Here is a 24,743-nt window from a genome sequence, read left to right as displayed (position 1 = left end):
TTTCTCAAGTTGTTCCAAGTCTATCGATCAATTAGTCTCCAATATATCTTGCCAACAAGTTGCAAAAAACAGGACTTTTGGAAAACCTGCGGAGGCGAGTTATAGCGGTCTGCGTGCAACCATGTTCATAGCTACCGAAAAACTAAACTGATGCGTATTCCGTTAAAAACTCTCATAGCGGTAAGCTTGAAGCTAGTTGGTACCGCCGCACGGTACTATCTTTGATTTTAGGCCTGAGTTTAGTCCGGTCTAACACGTTAGTACCTGTCATTGCAGAAATGGCTGCATCCTGAAGCCATATGAAAACAGTGTAAAGGGGCGCCATATTCCTCTTGCATACATCTCAATAATTTAAATCAACTTTTCAGACCTTCATGTGCAATATTATGGCCCATGTTGCACACAAACCATATGAGGGCAAGTAAGCAAGTTTTATCCCGTACGAAAAACAGGTATAATCGAGTTTTAAATGTCATTTTTTCATATTCTTTATCGTCCTATACATAAGGTGCTGCACGCTCATTTGAAAATGCCATGTCGAAGAGTTATATTTCAGGTTAGCAGAAGTCGAATCATTTTGAAACTAACCATAGAACGAAATTTTATAATTGGATGCAGAGCTGCATTAAATAAAAATTGTTTTCGTTTGTTAGTTTACTTATGGCTATCAAAATTAGTGAAGCTTTTTAATTTACCCACAATTTTTTAGTTAGTTTAACTAGAGGAAAAGAAAAGAATATATAATCACAATGTGTACCCTACTTCTACTTGTTCTACTCTTCTCACAAAGAACACAATAAGCAATTGGATGTTTTCTTATATTTTACTGCTTTCGAAAGAATCCAAACTAAGATCAAATAAAAGATTGTAAATAAAGCCATGCCATACAACCTAAGTAACACTATGACGGCAAACAATCTGCTACAAATATTCTCATTTTGATCGTTATTTAAATAATATTGAAGCTTGCTTATATTGTTTCACTATTTATAATTTTCCATCAGATCTTAGACGATTAGCATTTTCACTGTAGAACAAATTGTCGTTTAATTCTTAGTGATAGAACAGAAATGCACAGGGTTTGAAAGAAGTTTTGAAAGTTGAGACTGGACAAATGACTTGGAAAAATGACACAAAAAGTTGAATGCGGAAGAATCGCCTAAATCGTGTCGGAACTTAAGGGGGTTGTGTAAAGTATTATCGGCAAAAAATTGGATTCCTTGATTTTTTTCCGATGCAATGATTGTCTATTCAGTCAGGTGACACGTCGAAAACTGGTTTTGCGGTGTACACCATAACTCAAAATCTTCTAGACCAATCGTTGATACATTTGCATAGTTGTTTTTAACATCACTCCACAAGTAACTAATGGAGCTTTTATTTCTTGGCCGATGGTCGAACTTTTCGTAGCACTTTAAAGCCAAAGTCCGATTATTGCTAAAAAACGATGAAAAGGCTATTGCAAAAATAATAATATCAAACATTTTGCAAAAAGCTTTAGTAGTTACCTGGGCAATGATGTGAAGAAGAAAAACTGTGCAAAATTCAGTACGATTGGTCCAAGAAATTTTGAGTTACGGTTTACACCGCATTTTGTCGAGGTGTCTCCTGAAGATTCACTGTCTGCATCAAGTGTCAGGTTCAATTTGTTAAGTTATATCTGTCAATTGATTATCAGACAGATTGCAGACTATAGGAATTTCGTTGAATTGAACGTTTTAGCAATCCAATATGTTGAAAACTCAGCAATTTGGATTTAACCCATTTGACAGATTTACTTCGTTGAAAATCAGCTTTTGAAGTTGTCAAATTCTCAGCTCAATTACTGAACTTTTGGTATTTCAGGATTGATTAGGTAATCGTGCTGATAATTTGAATTACTTCATTTTCAGCAAAGTAGGTCTGCCAAATTCTATACTCATGGTTAGTGGAGTAGGTGGGTAGGATGGTATAATAAGCCCCACCAATCTAAAATATCAGATTTCTTTTCCAATGACCACATAATTATCTGAAGCAAATAAATATTTGTTTTTGGCTTTTTCATGTGCTGCAGAGCAGCAACTAATACAAACGTTTCCAAAAAAGGTAAGCTTCCATTATTGTTCTTAAGGATTTGATTTAATTTGAAATAGTCAGATTTGGCTGAACTGTCTGACTACTAAATATAATGTTAGTGAAGTTTTTTCAGTCCTTGGAGTGGCTAGAGACTAACAATACAACTTTATAACGTTCACGATAGTATGCACCATTATTAGCAAAATAGTGAAATAATGTTGTATACCATGTTCACACTACAGAGTTAAAACATGTTATAATAATTAGCAACAAGAAAAATGTCATCGAGATAGCGTTAAAACACGTTTTTACTTGTTGTGTGAACGTAGTTTTAGCCACTTGAATCTTAAATAATTCTAATGTCGCTTTGTTTAAGCTAAATCGAGGATTTCAAAATTATTTTAACAAAATTTAAATACGTCAGACTATTAAATGGCATAAACAGTGGATTTTCTATTAACCTCATTGTACGGTTTTTAACATTGCCGTGTACTGCCGATCAGAACGCAGTAATGCAAATGGCAGTATCATGTTACCGGAAAAAGACCTCTCTTCGGCTTTCTTCTGGATCAATATGGCTCTCTTTACTCGCAATATAGATGGCAATAAATAAGCCAGTTTTAACAGGTAGGAAAGACAAGCACCGTCGAACTATATTTACCTGTATTTTGATTTCTCTGTTCTTTCCTTCTCTCTACACGCTTGATTCCAATTGCTCATCGAAGAGGAGCACAGGAGAGCATGTGGATAAATCGAATCGATTATGTCATATTCAGATCAAAGTTGTTTTTGCGAATTCGAATCAAAACTGCAATAAGAATTGTTTTGATTATTTTCTTTTACGTATCGCTGTGAGAATAAGTGGGATCATTTTATTCCTTAATATAAATCAATAACATGTTATCACGAATTATTGCACATATACTGCCGTTCTACGCATAATTGTCCCATGTATATAGGGAATCCCATAGAACATGGGACAAATATGCTTATAACGGCAGTATATCTGTCGTATCTCACATCAAAGAAAGTGAATAACGAAAAAAATAGTTTTTTTTTCATTGGATAGATCCAAATAAATAACAATCGGATGTAGATCGTAAAATGCACTATTTTATAAATTTTCTTATTTTCACTACCAGTTCACAAATTGAATCAGAATGTTAACTGCTTACAAAGTAACTCTATAAGTACCCTAAGCAAATATTAAATAAAAGATTTTAAATATACGCATTATATTCCTATATGAATAAACTCACATAAAACATCCAAATAAAAATATTTTATAATTGATTGCGAACGCAACGGCGATCAATATATTTGTTCGTGAACATATATTACTAGGATGCTTAAAACTTTCATTTCTGTTTATTTATAAAATCGTAGAAATTTTGTTAGCAAATAAAATCGTTCCAATCTGCATTGATTCATTACATAAATATGCAATCAACAATATGAAATATAACACTTGTGATCATTCTGTCAAAGTTTAATTTATTGTATGACCTTTGTTTACTTTTTATTTAAGCTTCGCTGAAAAAAACGTGTACAATTTTAATTTGAAGATTGTGATCTAACCTTTATTTATAATTGATATTTATTCCAAACTTGTGAAAATTAGCTTGAAACGAATATAAATATTCTCCCCCCGTGTCGACAGGTATCGTGTTCAATTAGAATGATATTCACAGTTCTTTTTGAATTCAAATTGAAATATTTCAACCAATTTTTTAATCAAAGTTTAAAATAACTATCATGGCACCAGTTACAAACGATGGTTCAACCAAAAGAGATTATAACTACTAGAGGTCGCATGTCGCTGTTAACACTGAAAATTTATCATCTCGCTCTTACATATGCTAGGCCCATTAGTTTGACACATATTGCCCGGGTTTAAACCTGTCAAAGTAATGGGATATAATATGCTAGAGCGAGACCCCATGTTTCAGTCCGTGAATACATGGAGACAATAGCGCTTTGCTCCCTCTAGTGGTTATAATCTCTTTTATTCAACCCCTTCAAACTTATTTTCTGTTGTGCATTAAATATTATGTCACTACAAAAAGCTATACATCATCGGCCAACTATAGACTATCCACCAAGTTAAAGTTCTAAGTTCAGAAACATATCAGTTACATGGTGACAAAATTGTTCTCACACGCTATGGAACGAGACATATGACGAAGAAAAGTTATTTTACTGCAAGAAAATATCGGAATGTAAAACAATTCTCCATGTTGTCTAATTTACTCATTTTCTTTAACATGAATTTGTTGTTTTTTAACATTGTCGTGTATCGCAGATCAGAACGCAGCCATATAAATGACAGCATCGTTGGGTTAAAGCTTACAAAATAGTGTAGGCCGGTTTAAAAGTTAGTCCGGTTTAAATATAGTTAGTACGCGTTTAAGCTTACGGCTATTAGAAGTATATTTCTCGACAAACATATGATTACGGCCTAAAAGCCAACTGTCAAAATCCACTTTGCATGGAAATTCCGGACAAATCGTTATACGCCAATCACAGATGTTGATAGTAAATAAAAGAGAAAAGTTTGCTCTTTCATAAACTGTTGTGAACTGTGTTCGACTAGTAACGGTGTGTCTGGAATTTTCATTCAAAGTGGATTTTGACAGTTGGCTTTTAGGCCGTAATCATATGTTTGTCGAGATTTGTAATAGGGTGATGAGCTTATTATCGCTCTGTTTCTATTACTACGCTACCCATTTTAAGCCGTTGGTTAGAGCAGTGTCTGCCATCTTTGTTCAACGCATTGAGTCAAATGGTATCGCAACAATAGGGGCACTCGATTCGTGTTTTCGTTGCGCTCAAACACGAGAATTTCACTGTTTTCAGCGCATGTATGTTATTATCTTGGTAATTAACAACAAAGTAAAGCTGTTGATGCCAATTTGTACGCACTCCATTGTTTGTAGGCCGAGTAAATAATGAATCAGTGAGGCGCCCTCCTTAGTATGGTGAAAATAGGCACTTCACCATACGTTTTAAAATAGAAAAATGTAAAAAAATGATTTTTTGAAACCGCTTTTGCGGAGGACCCGTTAACGTTTTTTTTTTTTTGAAAATCCGGCTACCTACGTCTACAGATTCGCTGTAATTTAATTATTGTGGAATTGAATTATTTCGAGCATCTTTTGCATTTTTGATTCACACAATCAAACACTGCGTAATCATTTTTTACAATCTTTAAAACAAATATTTTGAACAACTTAGAAGAATGAATAGGAGAGTTAATCATTTTTTTTGGTAAAAGTGACTCGGGGATTTTTCTCAGAAAATCAGTAAATAAGCGCAACTTGCATGGGATTGTTTCACTTTACTGACTAGAAATTGCATAGTTGAACTTAGTGTAAATAATTAATTTAAAGGCAATTGTAAAAATCAGCTAATGAAATCTCTCTAGATAAAAGGCTGGGTAGTGAATAATTGATCACACAAAGCGAACGTGAATCGTCCATCCGTAGTTTTCACAAAAACTATTGACATTTAGCACTGACCAATAGAACGGACGCTTGTTATATCCTTGAGCATAACCAGTTTGTAACTTCTACGATAATAATGGTTGATCGTCGTTCAAGGCTCAAGGGCTGCCGAGGTCAGAATTTAATTAACCAGTAGTTTAGAATTTTACCACAATCCACCACAAGTGCCTTCATTACACGTTATAATATTTCAGATTGGAATCTCGAGAGCTCTATCAGCGCTAGCACCTCTGAAGGTTGATTTGGATGATGTCATAAACGCTCCAGCTATCGGAAGAAACCCTGGCCATGATCAGTGTGTGAATGAAATTCGTGCCGCCAGCCAAAAGCTTTACGAATGGCGAGCATTCATGGACAAAATGTCCCCCCAGAAGATTTTAAAAGAAAACAGTACTTCCCACAACGTGGCTTCAAATAAAGATTCGTTTAAACTTCGTAAACTGCAGCGAAAAAATAATCCGTCATACGCTGATAATTACGGATATGACGGAAAATTTACCAACAATGTCGCTGGTGGCAATAAGCCATTTGTAATCACTGGAACGAGTGAGAATAGTACGCATCAAGAGAGAAACGACCAAAACTTCGCATGGATTGACTAAATAAATATAGATTTAATATTTAGATTATAAGAGAAACTGTGGGTAACCCATACATATGGTTTATATTAGCATGCAACTATTGTTTTTAAAATTTATTTTTATAAGTATAGCATATAACTGTTTATTTATAATTTTAGACTCACTAGTTAGCTCTTAAAAATTATCAAGTATCAAAAATAAAGAAAAATTGAAATTAGAAAGTAAAGCTTCGTTCAGACATAGGACAATGTAGGCCGGTAGGTATTTAGCCCGATTTACATATAATGAATCAATTATTGAAATTTTGTTTAGTGAAATTCGAAACACTGTCGCTCCCCACCATTCTAAAGTGTTGTTCTGCCGGATCCGGGATCTTTTAAGCAAGTTGTATCTACCTCTGTAGCATGTCATTTGCATCAGTTGCTGCTCCTTGATTATTCTAAAATTTCTGTTTCAAATTTGAGATTAGCTACCCTAAAAACATTAAAAATACGTGGTTCTATGACAAAATTCTCGTAAAATGTATTTATGGTCGCTTTTCTTTTAGGGTGGAAGCACTGTTTGTTGGGGTAAAACTGACATGCTGTTTAATTGGCTGTACATACACTAGGCATAAAATTGTCCGTCCAAGCAGATGTTAGCAAAATGCATAAATTTCGAATGGGTATGCATTCAAAGGTCTTCTTTATTTGTTCTTTTGACCTCCGTCGACTAAACAAACACTGCATATTTAATAAACTTCAGTCGACTATGTACTGCAAGGAAACTTTGTTAAAACACATAAAACAGGCGTTAAAAAATCAAATCCGAAACACCGAGTCCATAATTATAACATTGAGAGCGGAATAGTTTTTGTAAAAGTTGCTATTACCTACAGCGTGCCTTTACCAACACCAGTATCCAGTTTCATTGCCTCCTTTTTTCATTCACTTTCAGGCTGACTGAAGTTTCACGCAGAAACGAATGTATTCAGTTCAGAGAAAATATAAATTAAAAGCGTTCTTTTGATATATGTGAACAAATTCAGAAGGTGCCATGGCATCTTGTACATTTTAGATCATAAATGAACTGCATAATCTATGTCTGATGCACAGAAACGAAATTCCGTTTGAAACTTAAATCGAATTTGAACCGAAAACAACTGAATGAATGCGCTGCACCGAACTAATGATGCACGATGTTCCTAATAAGATGCTAGCAAATGAAATCAAAATCAAACAGATATTACCTTAATCTCGATTTTTTGTGAGTGAATCGGACATGATTCGCTCACTAAACTGAATCGGTTTACCCATCTAGTTGGAATCGTTTTCTTGGGCTTTTCCAACCCCAGCCTATAAATTCGAATTCAAAATGTATATATGTAGGTCCTAACTTGAGTCATAATACTTAATAGGTACGCATAAATTTCGTTGCCATTCTGCATTCAACATACCGCTGAATGATGGGCCAGAAGGGGGTGGCGGACCTATACGCAATAGAGTGGGACATGGTTATATGAAAAAAATAAAATTTGGCTCCGAGTAACTTTTTGGGTTCCATTTAGCTCCCAGAACTACCCAAATTTTTAGCTCGATTGGTGAAACTATATTTTTGCGCCCACTGTTTAAAGTTTACATGGGATTTCGTATGGGGAAATTGTCTTTTGCAAATTAATTCTTTCAAGAGTCGCCCGTTATCTCCTATAAATAAGTAGATGTCTGATTTTTATAGGAAATTTGTCAAGGAAACAAAGTCTAGAAGACTGCAAAACGATCTGATACTTGTGGAAAAAGTTAGTAAGTAAAAACCGATTGATGCCCTGAAGATTGATGAAAATTTCACTTTTCATAGCATCACTGCATATACAAAAATTTTAACTTTTTCTTATTATGTACAAAAGAAGCCTCAATTTATCCCTCAAAACCTTTCGAAGTGGCCAATTACTATAGATAAACGATTTAGACACATTAAGAGAGGATTAAAACAAAATTGCGTATAATTGGACTACCAGCAGCAGTGGTGCTAGAAAAAATGAATATTTTATCAATCGTCAGAGCATCGATCGGTTTCTGCTTAATAACTTTTTTCTCGAGCGTCAGATCGTTTCGTGGTTTTCGAGACATTGTTTCTTTGATAAATTTCCTATAAAAGCCACGTAACGATTTATTTTTAAGAAGTAATGGGCGACTCCTGGAGAAATTATTTTGCAAAAGTTCATTTTCCCATACAAAATCCCATGTAAACTTTAAACAGTCGGCGCAAAAATATAGTTTCACCGATCGAGCTAAGAATTTCCACAGTTGTTCTAGGACCCAAATGGTACCTGAAAAGTTACTCGGAGCTGGAATCTAATTTTTGTCCCACCCTAATACGCAATTCCAAGTCAGAGATGAGCGTTAGATTATGATTATCATTTCAAACTACTATATTAACTCTCGTCTGTATAAATTGCATTTTATTAGCACTGTTCAAACCCCATACCGTATGTTTGAGTATATTTGAGGCGTGTTGGCTCTTTTGTGTTTGATGAAAGGATTCTTCGGGGCGGGGTACGCATCCAAAAGGGAGGGTGCATGGAGCAAAAACTAAACATTCCGCCTCTCCCCGAAAATATTCAGAAAAAAATTAAATTCTTATGAATAACAAGTATGAAAGATGACGGAAAAAATTCGAATTATCCTGAAAAACTTGCATCAAACTTTTGTCTAGTGGATACACAAGACAACGTTCGAACAATTGGATGTGAAAATGTTGTAGAAGATATTATTTATTTATTTATTTATTTATTTCATCTTCGACAGTTGTCGCACAAATATAACTTAATAATAATTCATCCTAAATTTCTAATTGCTTTTTTAAAATCTTGTTTCGTCATATTGAAAATCGTAAAGGTGAGTTGAAGGGGTAGATAGGCGAGGTAAATGTTTCCGGATTTTGCAATAATGCTCTATGAGAACAGTACTTGCTCACTATTGGTTGCAACGATCATAAACTACGGATACAATACTTACACAGGTGCTCAGTTATAAGCTTTTAGTGAGAAGTCCATATGCTGTGTTCATCTGTGCAAGAATCGAGTGAATCTACAGTAGTATAGAACGAAATGACGAGATAGGTTAATCAATCTAATAAATATGTACGAATGTTTGCATCCATTTTTCGTTCTCAAGCAATATTATCGCACGAAACCTAATGTTGCAACAACGCGTAACACTTTTGTCATTCTACATGATTGGTTATGTACTTTGCACACGCAAGCGTGGTGTGCGATGAACCGGCAGAAAGACATCAAAAGCTAATCAGTCTGTTTTCAACAATCAACGCAGGCGATGCACATTAATGCGTGCTCGTTCTGTGATCAAACTGCACACTTCCAAACCAACAGCCAGCATGGTAAGTTTTTCTATAATTTTACTGCAGTGAGTATTTTTCTATCTGAATTATTGAAGAAAATAAATATCGCAACTCACTATTAGGGGGATTAATCATCGATTCGATGATATCAAATAAAGGGGAGTTCATTCCAAAACATCACATGGCTAAAATCAATTGCTTTGTCGCAATGTATTGTATTTCTGCAATGCTCAAAATAATTACTTTCGAATATTCTGACGCTCAATCATAAAATCTATATAGTTTACCCACCGATGAAAATATCGCCATCTTTAGTTTTCAGGAAAATAGGTGCTCTACAGGTATGACTATATTTTAAAAATACGTTATGAAATATTATTGTTTAAATTAATGCATTTTGCACTTTTTAGGAGTTGAGTATGTCGGAGGCGAATTGTTTCGGATTAGTTGTATCATCCAAACAAAATCAAGGAATAATAACTCTCCGAGCTCTCGATCGAAGCAGTTCGTTTTCTGGTGCCGTGCATAAAGTGAATAAGAATGTATATTGTCAGTGAAGGTCAACCATCGTTTGAGGCAGTCTTTGCTCGCCGGTGCCCAGACTGGTAAAGTGAATACCAGAATAAGCGGACACGCCGCTACATAAGCTAAGTATTTTTTTTCTTTCATTTCCTTTTCCCAGATCAGTCTCTATATCTTTCCTTTCCCCTGAATATAAATTTCATTTCTCGTTTACACCACATGCTATCCTCGTGCCTAAATGGCCGAGGGCGAAGTAACATTGGATGGGAATGATATTCCCATGGATTTACCGGTTAAACCTGAAATTACTCCCTCCCCTGATTCCCCCAGTCCTCCTCGCATTAAAACATACGCACCCAGTTGAAATGGACCCTGGGTGGTCTATTTCAGGCCCATCACAAAATCGCTTAATATTTTAGAGATCTCACAGGAGCTGACTGCTAACTACCCGGCCGTAGCTCAGATAACACGTGTTAGAGCTAATAAGATATGCATATCAGTGAATGACCTCGACCAGGCAAAGCAGATTGCTCGCAGCGAGCGTTTTACTACGCAATTTAAGTCTATGTACCTTGTGTGGCAGTGGAGATCGATGGGGTCGTCGCCGAACCGGGTTTGAAGTGCGAAGACGTGTTGAAGTACGGATTTGGTAGCTTTAAGGACCCCTCACTTCAACATGTGAAGATTCTGGAATGCAAGCAATTGTATTCAACAAAAACCTGTATTAATCCACCTAGAGGTGCAATTGTGCCTTTCTCATTTCTACAAACTATGATTTAATAGCTGGTTCGTACAATATAACATTATGGAAATGTCTTTCATTCTTATTACACTTGATAAGTATATATAAGAGCACCTTTTTGCATTCATCGCGGTATCGGTTTGAATCGGAGTTTTCTATGTAATCGCACTCCACAACCCGTAACTCCGGAGCTGGAAGTCGGATGGAGATTGAATTTAATATCAGTTTCCGGGGACGCAACACCTTTCATTTGAGACTAAGTTGATCAAATCGGTCTAGCCATTTTCGAGAAACCAATATAACCGTTATTCTGAATTTGGATGCTTCCGGATCCGTCGATGGTGGCCAGTGTGGCCAAAGAGACCTTGAATGACTGTTGGTGACCTAGATCTACAAATTCAACAGTTGTGTTTACATTTTGGAAAAAAATCACCTTTTTACATTCATCGCAGAATTCGTTAGAATCGGGATTTGCTGCGTGATCGTACGTATCACCCTGTAATTTAGGAACCAGAACTCGGATCCACACAAAATTCAACAGCAGCTGATGAACCTTTTATTTAAAATCAAGTTTGCCAAATCGGTTCAGAAAATTCCGAGAAACCGATGTGGACAAATCAACAAATTTTGTTTTGTAACCATACTCTTCAACTCGTAATCCGGAACAAGATGTCGGTAGAAAATGAAATTCAATAGCAACCTATGGGAATATTATACCTTTCATTTGAATCTTAGTTTGTAAAAATCGGTTCAGCCATCTCCGAGAAACCGATGTGGACATTTTGTTAACAAATCCGCACATACACACACATACAAACATACATACATACATACATACATACATACATACATACATACATACATACATACATACATACACACATACATACACACATACATACAAACAGATATTTTGCGATCTCGGCGAACTGAGTCGAATGTTATATGAGACTCGGCCCTCCGGGCCTCGGTTAGAAAGTCGGTTTTTGGAGCAATTGCATAACCTTTTTATATGAGAAAGGCAAAAGAATAATATTTAATTAGCTTAATCAGCATGAGTTCAATGTTATCTTCATGTGATTATATTTTGAAATGTTGGGGGAATGGGTTTGAAAGTGGAGGGAATGGGGGTTAGTAGAGTGGGAGTGGATGGTGCATCAGAAATCCTTCATCTTATTTCGGTATACGGGGTGGATGAAGGAAATGCGGGCGTGAGGGTGGTCCAAGGGGAGAGGAGTGATGAAAGAGGGAGGTGTAAGGGCAAGGCAAGGGGGGAGGGGCGGCGACGCAATACTCAACTGCATATTTTGCCTTCCATTTGAGACTTGGTTTGAGAAAATCGGTTCAATCATCACCGCAGAACCGATGTGACTTTAATTGTGGAATATGCCCGGAATTCCGAACTTCCGGAATCTTCGATAGTGGACAATATATTCAAAGAATGTTTGATTGGCAATCAGTGATCTAGATCTGCGATTAGAAGTAATTTGGTGAACATTTCAATAGTTTTAGCCTCTGAGGTATTACGATTAAACCGATTTATATGGGAAATTCCAGTGTATCCTTACTAGCACCCCTGTAACTTCGGAAGTAAGAGTCAGAACCGAATAAAATTCAGCAGCAGTCAACGGTATTACTGTATCTTTCATTTGAAATCAAGTTTGTAAAAATCGGTAGAGAATTCGTTGGGAAATGGGTGCGATATTAGCTTAGGAACTTGGCGGGTTCCCCGGGGGCGTCATGAACCGTCATAGGTGGCCAATGTGGTCAAAGCTGCTTTAATTGATCATTAGTGATCCAGACCCGCAAACTAGAGTAATGTTACATCAATTTTAATATGTTTTACATTAACATCATGGTGGTACCAGTTTATATGGGAATTTGCTGTGTGACCGCACTCTTCAACCCGTAACTCCGGAACCGGAAGTCGGATTAACTAAAAATTCAATAGCAGCTTATGGTTATACCTTTCAGATGAAACTAAGTTTGCGAAAATCGGTTCAGCCATCTCTGAGAAAATTGTGTGAGTTTAAATGACACACACACATACACACACATACACACAGACATTTGCCGATCTCAACGAACTGAATCGAATGGTGTATGACACTCGGCCCTCCGGGCCTCGGTTAAAAAGTCGATTTTTACAGTGATTGCATAGCCTTTCTTTATATGAGAAAGGCAAAACTGAGAATAATAAGACAACTTATTCGTCAGACTCGCTTCGGGTGACTTTCTCCGGGTCTTCCCTCCCCAACTATGTCCTCCTGGATAATCCGCGGGTAATGAACTGCAGCAATTGCAAGCAGCTGGGCCACACAGCAACATAGTGTGGCAATAAGAAAAATTGAGGCAAATGCGAGGGAGAGCATTAGGATGACGCTTGCGGTAGAGAAACTGAAAAGTGTATTTACTGCGGGGGCCTTCCGCGTGATCTTAAATCATGCTCCGCGTACAAACAGCGCGGGGATAAAATTAAGCGCTCCCTTAAGGAACGCTCGAAGCCCTCTTATGCAGAAATTCCTAAGAATGCTTCGCCATCTGTCTCTTCCGAAAATTCCTGTGCTCTTTTGGCTGGCGTTGAGCAAGAATCTGACGACCCACAAGAGGGAACATCTTTGGTTAACCCAGGGGAATCCAGGAAGAGGAGAAATCTAGCCTCCCCTAAATTGCCTCGTAAGGATGCTAAGGTGTCGTCCCCTCAGAGTGCGCCAACTACAATCAATAAATCCAACGGAGATGATGCACTAAATCCTAAGCAATTTGCTCCAGGACTTGGAAATTTTAATTTTAACAAGGAGTATCCACCACTTCCAGGGACACCAAAAACCCCAAGTGTCCCCTTTTTTCAAGCAGTTACTCAGTCCAGTAACGGACTAATGCAATTTTCTGACATAGTAGACTTAATTTTCACAGCTTTCAATGTTACTGATCCTCTTAAAAGTATTCTGATACATTTTTTCCCTATGGTGCAAACATATTTGAAACAGTTGACTGCTAAATGGCCCCTCCTTGCAGCGATCGTATCCTTCGATGGCTAAGTCATCAAACGAGGTCACTGATTCGATCACTGTCAGTGTCACAGTGGAATTGCAGAAGTATCCTCCCGAAAATCGATTCCTTCAAATTTTTACTAAACAGTTTAAAATGTGATGTTTTCGTATTATCTGAAACTTGGTTAACTTCCGATATAAATCTCAACTTCCACAACTTTAGTGTAATTCGTCTGGATCGAGAAAACCCTTATGGAGGAGTACTTATGGGGAGTTCTGGGAGACTTTAACTCGCACGATACGGTGTTAGGCTGTCTTCATGATGATAATAGATCAACATTAATCCAAGATCTTTGCGACAATTTCAACATAACCATCTTAAATCCGGGAGAAATTACGCGGATTCCTACACCGCCAGCACGCGCAAGCGCGTTGGATTTATCACTATGCTCGACATCGCTACAGTTAGATTGAATGTGGAAGGTGATTCCTGATCCCCACGGTAGCGATCATTTGTCTATCGTAATTTCAATTGCTAACGGTTCAAGACCATCAGAAACAATCAAAGTCTCGTATGACCTCACACGGAACATTGATTGGAAGAGTTATGCGACCGCGATATCTGTTAAAATCGAATTCACTCAAGAGCTTCCTCCGGAGGAAGAGTACAGGTTTTTGGCTGGCTTGATTCTCGACAGCGTGAATCAAGCTCAGACTAAACCAGTACCCTGCGCGAATACCCATGGACGATCTCCCACCCCGTGGTGGGACAAAGAGTGCTCAAAGCTGTACGCGGAGAAGTCCACTGCATATAAGGCCTTCCGGGAAGACGGGTTACCCGCTAGCTATCAACAGTACGCGTCGTTAGAAAGGCGAATGAAGAGTCTAATGAAAGCCAAAAAACGCAGTTATTGGCGCCGGTTCGTCGAATGGGTTAACGAGAGAAACAGCGATGAGCACTCTTTGGGGTACGGTTCGACGCATGCGTAACCGAAACAACACCAACGAGAACGTGGAATATTCAAACCGTTGGATATTCGCTTTCGCCAAGAAGATCTGTCCGGACTCTGTCCCGGTACAGAAAACGTACCGCGCCGCGTCTCCTCACGATACCGCGAACGAACGAATTCTCACTTGCTCTCTTGTCATGCAACAATAACGCCCCAGGGTTAGACAGAATCAAATTCAACTTGCTGAAGAATCTGCATGACACTGCAAAAAGGCGCTTGTTGAATTTATTTAACAAGTTTCTTGAGGGTAACATTGTTTCTCATGACTGGAGGCAAGTGAAGGTCATCACCATTCAAAAACCAGAAAAACCAGCCTCCGACAACAACTCGTATCGACCGATTGCAATGCTGTCCTGTATTCGGAAGTTGTTCGAGAAAATGATCTTGTTTCGCCGCGACAATTGGGTTGAAGCAAATGGCTTACTGTCAGATACACAATTTGGCTTCCGCAAAGGCAAAGGGACGAACGATTGCCTTGCGTTGCTTTCTACAGAAATCCAAATGGCCTATGTTAACAAAGAGCAGATGGCATCAGACTTCTTGGATATTAAGGGGGCTTTTGACTCAGTTTCTATCAACATTCTGTCAGAGAAGCTGCACCAGCATGGTCTTTCACCAATTTTAAATAACTTTTTACTAAACCTGCTATCTGAAAAGCACATGCACTTTTCGCATGGCGATTTAACAACATCGCGATTTAGCTACATGGGTCTTCCCCAGGGTTCATGTCTAAGTCCCCTGCTCTACAATTTTTACGTGAAAAACATTGAAGATTGTCTTGCCAATTCATGTACGCTAAGGCAACTTGCAGACGACGGGGTGGTCTCTGTTACAGAGCCCAAAGCTGCCGACTTGCAAAGACCATTACAAGATACCTTGGACGATTTGTCTGCTTGGGCTCTTCAACTGGGCATTGAGTTCTCCACGGAGAAAACTGAGTTGGTTGTTTTTTCTAGGAAGCGCGAGCCGGCGCAACTCCAGCTTCTATTAATGGGTGAAACGATCAATCATGTCTTCACATTTAAATATCTCGGGGTCTGGTTCGACTCTAAAGGTACCTGGGGATGTCACATTAGGTATCTGAAACAGAAATGCCAACAAAGGATCAATTTTCCCCGGACAATAACTGGAACATGGTGGGGTGCCCACCCAGGAGACCTGATCAGGTTATATCAAACAACGATATTGTCGCTGATGGAGTACGGGTGTTTCTGTTTTCGCTCCGCTGCGAACATACACTTCATCAAACTGGAGAGAATCCAATACCGTTGCTTGCGCATTGCCTTGGGTTGCATGCACTCGACCCATACGATGAGTCTCGAAGTGCTGGCGGGCGTTCTTCCGATAAAAAAATCGATTTTGGGAACTCTCATATCGATAGCTCATTCGATGCGACATTCTGAACCCGTTGGTGATTGAAAATTTCGAGGGGCTCGTCGAGCTTAATTCTCAAACCCGATTTATGTCCTTGTACTTCGACTATATGGCACAGATCATTAATCCTTCTTCGTATTCTCCCAACCGTGTTCGTTTCCTAGATACTTCTGATTCTACTGTATTCTTCGACACATCCATGAAGGAAGAGATTTGTGGAATCCCGGAACATATACGCCCGCAAGTGATCCCCAATATATTTTATAATAAATTCCGAGAAGTCGACTGTGGCAAAATGTTTTACACTGACGGATCAAATCGCGATGGGTCCACTGGCTTCGGTATCTTCAACAATACTATCACTGCTTCATCCAAGCTCAATGATCCCGCTTCAGTTTACGTCGCAGAGTTAGCTGCAATTCAGTACACCCTTGGGATCATCAACACTCTGCCCGCAGATCACTACATCATCATTTCGGACAGCCTCAGCTCTATCGAGGCTCTTCGTGGTGAAGCCTAAAAAGCAATTCCCGTATTTTCTGGGGAAGAGACGGGAGTCCTTGTGTACGTTATCTGAAAAATCTTATCAGATTACCTTTGTTTGGGTCCCCTCTCATTGTTCTATCCCGGGCAATGAAAAGGCCGACTCTTTAGCAAAGGTGGGCGCATTAAATGGTGACATATACGAAAGACCAATCTGCTTCAACGATTTTTTAGTATTTGTCGTCAAAGGATACTCAACAGTTGGCAAACCTCGTGGAGCAATGGTGAACTTGGACGATGGCTACATTCGATTATCCCAAAGGTATCAAAGAAGCCTTGGTTCAGGGGGATGGATGTGGGTCGGGATTTTATTCGTGTAATGTCCCGACTTATGTCCAATCACTACACCTTGGATGCGCATTTGCGGCGTATTGGGCTTGCGGAAAGTAGTCTGTGCGCTTGTGACGAGGGCTATCACGACATCGAGCACGTTGTCTGGGTATGCGCCGGGTTTTTGGACGCCAGGTCTCAGTTAAAGGATTCCCTTCGGGCCCGAAGTAGACCACTCAATGTACCAGTCCGAGATATGCTGGCAAATCGGTATTTCCTCCATATGTTCCTTATTTATACTTTTATAAAAACGATAAATATCCCAATTTAGCCCCTTTCTTTTATTTCTCTTTTTCTTTTTAGAAGTTTCCTCCGGCCTTGTGGAACCGATCATACTGCCACTATGTAACCGCCGTCGCCCTTACCACTACGGAAACTGAAGCGGGAGCGACTCGAGGTCCGATGACTATTGAAGGATTCCTGCGGGTCTGAAGAATACCATCCGCCAATCCGACCTACTAGACTGAGGCGCTAATTTGTTTCGCTGATCGCCCGTTTACCCGAAAGTTGCAAGTTTTGCTCTTCTCTCCCGGTCACCATCTACGCCTTCTCTCCCTTGTCCTTGATACAACTGCTTCTACACCGATTTTGGAAATAAGCCCCCTCTGAATATCTTGACCAAGCATAAGTCTCCGTAAAAAATCAAATTTGTATTCCGTATTCCTCGTTTTAAGATAGTTGTAATTTTTACTCTTTGTTAAAACTATTGTCCCCCATCTTGTAAATAGAATTGTATCCCTAGTTTTAAAACTTCTGTGAAATTTCTCAGAAATATTTGTTCCCCCTTTTGTGTATTTACCAAACTATATTGTTAGTTTTAAGATAACTGTAAAATATTTCGTAAAAAACTATTACTATTGAATTTCTTTGTTTTAAAAATTTTCGGTTAAAAATTTGTTTGCCCCCTCAATTGTATATAGAATCTAACTTCTCGTCTTAAGATAGCTGTAAAATTTTTCTCTTTTATAAAAAAAATTTCAACATTGTAATCTCCTTTGGCACCGCCAAGCTAACGCATTTGTGCCTATCAAATAAACGAAATGAATAAAAAAATCGAGGAATCAACAATAGAGTACTGCATGTCGGTAATTTGTTGTTTTATTCTTCTCATCTCCTCGAGGTAATTTGGGTTGTTTTCATCTGTCTGCGATTTTGCATGAACGGCAACAGATGCTGGGCGAATCGAAACGAAATAGTCAGCGTCAGACAGCGCCTGTCGATTATCACGAAAAGGTCTCAAATGTCAAACGTCGTTCATTTTTTCTATACATGGTGCACGCACCCGCCAATTATTCCGATGTTTGTTACAGCCACTGTGTTACAGCTTAGCACCTCAGGGACGGTCAGCGTAACACAATCAGTATGATATTACGTCGCTGTTGTGCTATCTTATGACAAACGCCATTTTGGGGTAAACTGAGTTAGATATGTCACATTACTTGTTTGAAAAATCTCTACAAAATGGCGTTTTCAGAATTTTGAAATTTTACTTGGTTACTTAGATATAGCGAGAAACATGATGAGAAATTGTGATTTTGCTAATAAAATAGTAATAAAAGAGCAATTAAAATCAACCAATGCCCCATAAAAATATTGGAAATGTTTCATAAAATTTTACATTTTGCGCCATAAATTAACTGACATTGATCCATAGAATATTAACAATGTGCATTAAAACACGTCGATATGTTCCATAATATCGGCAAAAATGTTCCACGGTATTACAAAATGGAGCAATAAAATGTTAGAAAAAGTTCCATAAATTAGAAGAAAATTTTTACTAAATAATTTTTCTTGGTCCATAGAAGATGTAAAAATGAACATTAGAAATGCTATGTATTGAATTATATATCGAATGTTTTATGGTTCAATTTTACATAATCTATGGATCAAATCACCCTTTTTTATGGATCATTCACAGTGTTTTATGGATTTTCAGTTTTGTTTTATGGAACATGAACAACTTTTTTATGGATCGTTTTACAATTCTTTATGGATTATTTTAAATATTTTATATGCAAAAGTATATTTTCCCCTCTATACCTATCTTTCAATTTCATTGGTTTCGTTTCTCTTAGTCTTCAATTTTGCCGAAAACAGCCCACAAAATCGATACAATAATCGAAATATCGCACGTTTACTCACGTCGGACAAAGTATATATTTTATCGAGTAGTCGTTGACAATCGGGTTGTCAAACATCAATTAAGTTATTTGATGCTATCGAAACGTGTACATATTTTATGTGTTTGGATATATACAATCATAGGTGGATTAATATATATGAAATGGAAAAAAACAGCGTTATATTTTACGAATACTTCAAACATTTTACATCGTTTGTCATCAAATTAAAAGTATGTATAGTTTTTCCGCACATATACGAAAGCTAAAAAGAACTACTTAGACAGTGCGAAACCATGCATATGATATGCATTTATTTAAAAATTTATTTATTGCGTATTTAGACAATTGCTTTGAAACCTACTTTTGTTGAGTCAATAAGGTTCAACTTTGAGTTAAATTATAATATATTTCTTTCGTGTTATTAAAATGACTTAAAATTAGCGAATATTTTAGTCACGTTTCGGTTTTCGCTTTACCATTTCGATCATTCGTTTTAAACAACAGCCAGTACGATGCCAGGGGCCATGCATAAATGACGTAGCATTTTTGGGGGTAGAGGGGTGTAGCAAATTTATGGCGATGTTTGACGAGGGGAATATTGTGACAAAATGCTGCGAGGGGGAGGGAGGGGTCGAAATTCGCCGAAAAAAGCTACATCATTTGTGTGCGGTCTCAATGGGTAGGGTTACGATATCGATATCGAGCTAACTAGGGCGCAAAATTTTCGATACGTACAAATTTTAATGAGCAAGGGATATAATGTAAATATACCGAGTTTCAAGGTGTTCCACGAAATTTGATGTTCCAAATTTGAGAACCGTCGATTTGTTTCTTGTCAGTTTAAAAACTCTAGTGTCGCAAAAAGCGGTGTGTGGTGTGCAAAGCAGTACACAGCGCACTGCATAATTTAAATTTATCTGTCGGCTATTGCTATCGTCTCCGCTCCGACGTTCGACCAGAGAATGAGCTCGTCCGAGCAATGCTGAAAGTTATATATCCGAGTATGACATCATCGGCAAAATCAATACAGCCAATCAGAGCCATGGGAAGGAGACATCACGAACGCTTGGCCGCTGGATGCCTTGCCGCTAGACCTTTCGTGGTCCCCACCCATAGCGGTGGCAGTGATCAAATGCAACACTCATCGTAGCGGATTGTTAACATGCCTGATTGCTACTGCTGTTCTTTACGGACCGACGTTCGACGGGAGAATGAACTCGCTCGAGGAATGATATTCTTTAAATAGTGGAGGATGACGTCATTTATAGAAGCGTAGTGTGCAACACTACAACTGATTCTAACAGGCACGCGGCACATTTATTTATAACTTTTCGTGTTCGTTTGAGTCACTAAGGTGTTCCCTGTTGACAGCCCTGCCGGGGATAGATTGACTGATGTATGGGAGTTTTCACGTTCTCAGAGATCTATTAATTTTTGTTTGATTTTCAGTAGTGTGCTATTGAAATACAAAAACACTAGCAATAAAACATAATTTCAGTTACGTCCGAATTGTTTGGTGATAACCAGGCGGAAATCCGTTCATAAATAACAAAGTTATTAGCGTTCAAAATAATGACGCAAAAACGTGACATCGTATAATTTTAGATTTTATAATGACACCCTGGCCCAGATAGTGCAGCAAGACATTTTCAATGTCAAAAACATGCTTTTTTGTTTGTCTCTCGCGGTGAATGGTATATCTCGCCGGAAGATATTCTCGAAAAATCGCATTTTTCGGTTTTCTAACTGTGTACAACTTAAACGGATATGATTTGCAACTCCCCATCGTACCCTATATTACCATGTAAATCGCAAAATATTCATAAATAACCTGTTGTTCGTATGCTGTTCCGTCCTCTATTCTCTAATGTGTGATTATTCAATTATCATGTGACGTACGCCTAGGCCGTCACAATGTAAATAAATAAATTACAAAGACACATACGATAATTAACTCGAATCAGTCCAAACTAATTTACAAGTCGACATCACCGATGCTAAACCTGGACACACGTGTTTAATGAATGATGCCTTGCGTCTTTAGCGGGTTGTTACTAACTCAGGTTGTACATTAGACTGGTTCAATTTTTGACTTTTAGGTCCACCAGGCTGTACTGATTCCTTTTACGGCCCTTAGTAATTGTGCAAATTTTGGTACCGATTGGATGTGTTTACGGACCCTCTAAAAATTTCAAAGTTTATTTGTTTATTGTTCCATCTTTGGTGCGAGGCACCACACAGACTATTTCTTAACCTAAAATTGTTACAGTAGCAATACATACAGTTAATTACACATCATACAATTATAAACAAACAAACGCTTAATTCAACACTGATAACATTAACCAAATGCAATATTTTAATAAAAACAACGCTAACAAATCCTTAAGGTTCCCAAACGCTGAAGTGCTCATAGAATTCTCGAAAACAAATTCCGCGTGGCCAAGTAGTTGGAGACAATGCTCTACGTTTTAGTTTCAGGTCGACGCCCACCTTGAAAGAGATGAACGGCATTGATGCAGCATCCTTCCATTCGGGTACCAGCTTTTTGACGCTGACAGCATCGCTGCCTAAAGACTCCGCTACCATACAGGCAATTTCATTCTCGCTCACCGTGTTTTTTATTCTTGTAAAGAATAGCCAGCAAAGTGATGATGCAGAATTTCTTCTCATTGAACAGTGCGCAAATCTCGATATGGTACCGGGGCCTTGCAATATTCTTGTCGATGATAGATCTGGTGAATTTTCTAGTGCCGATGTACTATCGTGACGGACTCGAGAAATCTCGGCGACAGACTCTTGTATGACTGCGATTTGTTGCTTCAGTTTGCCTAACTCGTCGTGGTAGTTTAACCTTCAAACTACCAAGCCCTCTTCGATACACCAAAATCGACGTTCAATTGGCCATAATTTTTCTGTTTAATCGATTTTGATGCAGTTTTTTGCCAAAGAACCGGAAATTATTCCAATTTTCGAAAATGCTTTAAAAATCGTATTCGGAGCTACGACCCCGGAGTAAATCCAGATTGCAGTGGGGTACCAACTTTTGGCCATTTTCAGTTTTTCATAAATATTTTCAAAACAACGCTAGAATTCAACATTTTTCGACAAGAATTTGTCAGAAATGACTTTCTTACATAATAATTGCACTTCATATATGAGTAATACGAATTGGCCAGTTCCTGGGAGCGGTTCCCAAAAGTGGCCATTCATGAGCTTACATTGCATATGCTTTATTATAACAGAAACACTAATTTATTTCAACAAATCTTATCAGATCGTCTACTTAGTATAGCAAGCAATTAATTCAATAAAGGTTTAATATAGATTTGCCACTTTCTGACCAGTTCCGGGAATTCCGGAACACGGTTCACAGGACGAAATTTATTTTTTATGATAATTGTGGAATGCGGCACATCAAAAAACATCAACTCGATGATCTATGAAGAATGCAACCATATACGAAGGTATCCGAACACATGTAGACACTTGATGACCAGTTCCGGTAATTCCGGAACATGGTTCCCAGGTCAAATTTTATTTTTATGATAATCATAGCATGCGGCACATCAAAAAACATCAACTCGATGATCTGTGAAGAATGCAATCACATACGAAGGCATCCGTACACTTGTGGACCATTGATGACCAGTTACGGGAACTCCGGAACACGGTTCCCGGGTCAAATTTTATTTTTATGATAATCATGGCATGCGGCACATCAAAAAACATCAACTCGATAATCTATGAAGAGTGCAATCATATACGAAGGCATCCGGATACATACGGACACTTGATGGAGAGTTTCGGGTATTCCGGAACACGGTTCCCAGGACGAGTTTTATTTTTATGATAATCGTGGCATAAGGCACATCAAAAATTATCAACTCGATGATCTATGAAGAATGCAATCATATACGAAGGCATCTAGATACATATGTACACTTCATGGAGAGTTCCGGGAAATCCGGAACACGGTTCCCAGGACGAATTTTATTTTTATGATAATCATGGAATGAGGCACATAAAAAAACATCAACTCGAAGATCTATGAAAAATGCAATCATATTGAAGGCAACCGGACACATACGGACACTTGATGGAGAGTTCCGGGAATTCCGGAACACGGTTCCCAGGATGAATTTTATTTTTATGATAATCGTGGCATGCGGCATATCAAAAAATATCAACTCGCTGATCTATGAAGAATGCAATCATATACGAACGCAACCGGACACATATGGACACTTGATGACCAGTTCCGGGAATTCCGGAAAATGGTTCCCGAGACCAATTGTATTTTTTATGATAATCATGGCATGCGGCACATCAAAAAACATCAACTCGAAGAACTATGAAGAATCCGGATACATACATACGAAGGCATCCGGATACATACGGAGTAACATAACCAAACAAATCAATTCAATGATTTACGAGGAAAGCAGTCATATATGAAGACATCTGAACACATGCGGTCTTTTGATGTTGTGGTTCCGCGGATTCCAGAACACGGTTCCTTGACCGAAATAGTTTTCTGTAAGATCTGTAATGTATTTAAAGCAAAGCCTTGATACTACACTCCGTTACGTAACTTATTTTTTTAAGTTTTACCCAAAATAGCGCGGTCGCATTTTCGATTTTGAGCTAATGCTCTCTTGTCCAAAAGTCATCCTCATGTACATGCAGTAATTCGCACACAGTGATTGAGTGCAAATATCAACGAACCACAAAGAGATAAAATAGAATTGGATAGTCTTTTTTTACCACCACACCCCTCTCTCAACCCACATTATTGACATTTTGTTTTGCGCCGGCTTTACCCTCTACTCCTTCTACTATAACATCACCAATACCATACAATGGAATAGTAAACTTCATATGCGTGATGAACGATATTTTTTCCCGGTTGGTGTGGTGAAAAAAATTATCGTTCAGCTTCTCAACCTCATCTTTACTCCATTTTCAGTGCCAATTTGATTTGCCTTTTTAGGAAAATATTTCTCAGCGATCATAATCAATGCTGAAATTTGTGGGAAGTCAAATGAGAAACTCATAAGTAAAATGTCGCAGTATAAGTACCCACAAGTCGCCACAATACAGTTATTTGGCTCCGATTTTCTTATTCATACTAGACATGTTTGTAGACATGGTATTCAGGAGTGACATTAAGTTTATACAGGACATGTTGTGATAGGAGCCCAAATTTGGAGCGATGACACACTCACATGCGTCTGCTATAATCCGCACAGCTTAAGAGCAACAAAACAAATGCTTTTCTGCTCCAGAGTATTTGTTTTGTGTACTACGGTTTTACAGACCATTAGCAATCGTTCCTTAACGAAAGGAAAATAAAGCGTGTTCCGGAATTCACGGAACCGGCCATCAAATTTCCGTATGTGTCTGGATGACTGCTTTCTTCGTAGATCATCGAGGGATGTTTTTTGATGAACCGCATACCTCAACTCAAAAACAAAAAAATCGAATAAAAAAATTCGTACTGTGAACAGTGTTCCGGAATTCCCGGAACTGAGAATCATGTGTCCGGATACCTTCATATATTATCATGCTCATAATGGAAAACAAAATTCGACCCGGGAATCGTGTTCCGGAATTCCTGAAACCGGT

At 38.2% G+C, this 24,743-nt stretch overlaps 2 protein-coding genes across 5 annotated transcripts in view; both read left to right on the top strand.

Annotated features, from left to right (window-relative positions):
• The window catches only part of LOC131682763 (putative ammonium transporter 2), an 88,488-nt gene extending 81,606 nt beyond the window's left edge, over window positions 1-6,882 (top strand). For both annotated transcript variants that reach the window (XM_058964484.1, XM_058964483.1), the window contains one exon: window positions 5,753-6,882. In XM_058964484.1, coding sequence (XP_058820467.1) covers window positions 5,753-6,160 — 408 coding nt within the window. In that variant the 3' untranslated portion in view covers window positions 6,161-6,882. The remainder of the gene's footprint in view (window positions 1-5,752) is intronic.
• A 2,553-nt stretch (window positions 6,883-9,435) lies between these two features.
• Window positions 9,436-24,743, top strand: part of LOC131682762 (putative ammonium transporter 2) — a 58,369-nt gene continuing 43,061 nt past the window's right edge. The window contains exon 1 of one of the 3 annotated variants that reach the window (XM_058964481.1): window positions 9,436-9,514. The gene's annotated coding sequence lies outside the window, so the exon portion shown is untranslated. Of the gene's footprint in view, window positions 9,515-9,975; window positions 10,081-24,743 lie in introns of those variants that run through there. The other 2 variants (XM_058964479.1, XM_058964482.1) reach the window with 2 other exon arrangements.

The sequence above is a fragment of the Topomyia yanbarensis genome, chromosome 2 (assembly GCF_030247195.1).
Source record: "Topomyia yanbarensis strain Yona2022 chromosome 2, ASM3024719v1, whole genome shotgun sequence".
NCBI classification, from domain to species: Eukaryota; Metazoa; Arthropoda; class Insecta; order Diptera; family Culicidae; genus Topomyia; species Topomyia yanbarensis.
Note: the sequence above shows the minus strand (reverse complement) of the source record. Positions and strands in the feature narration are given on the sequence as shown.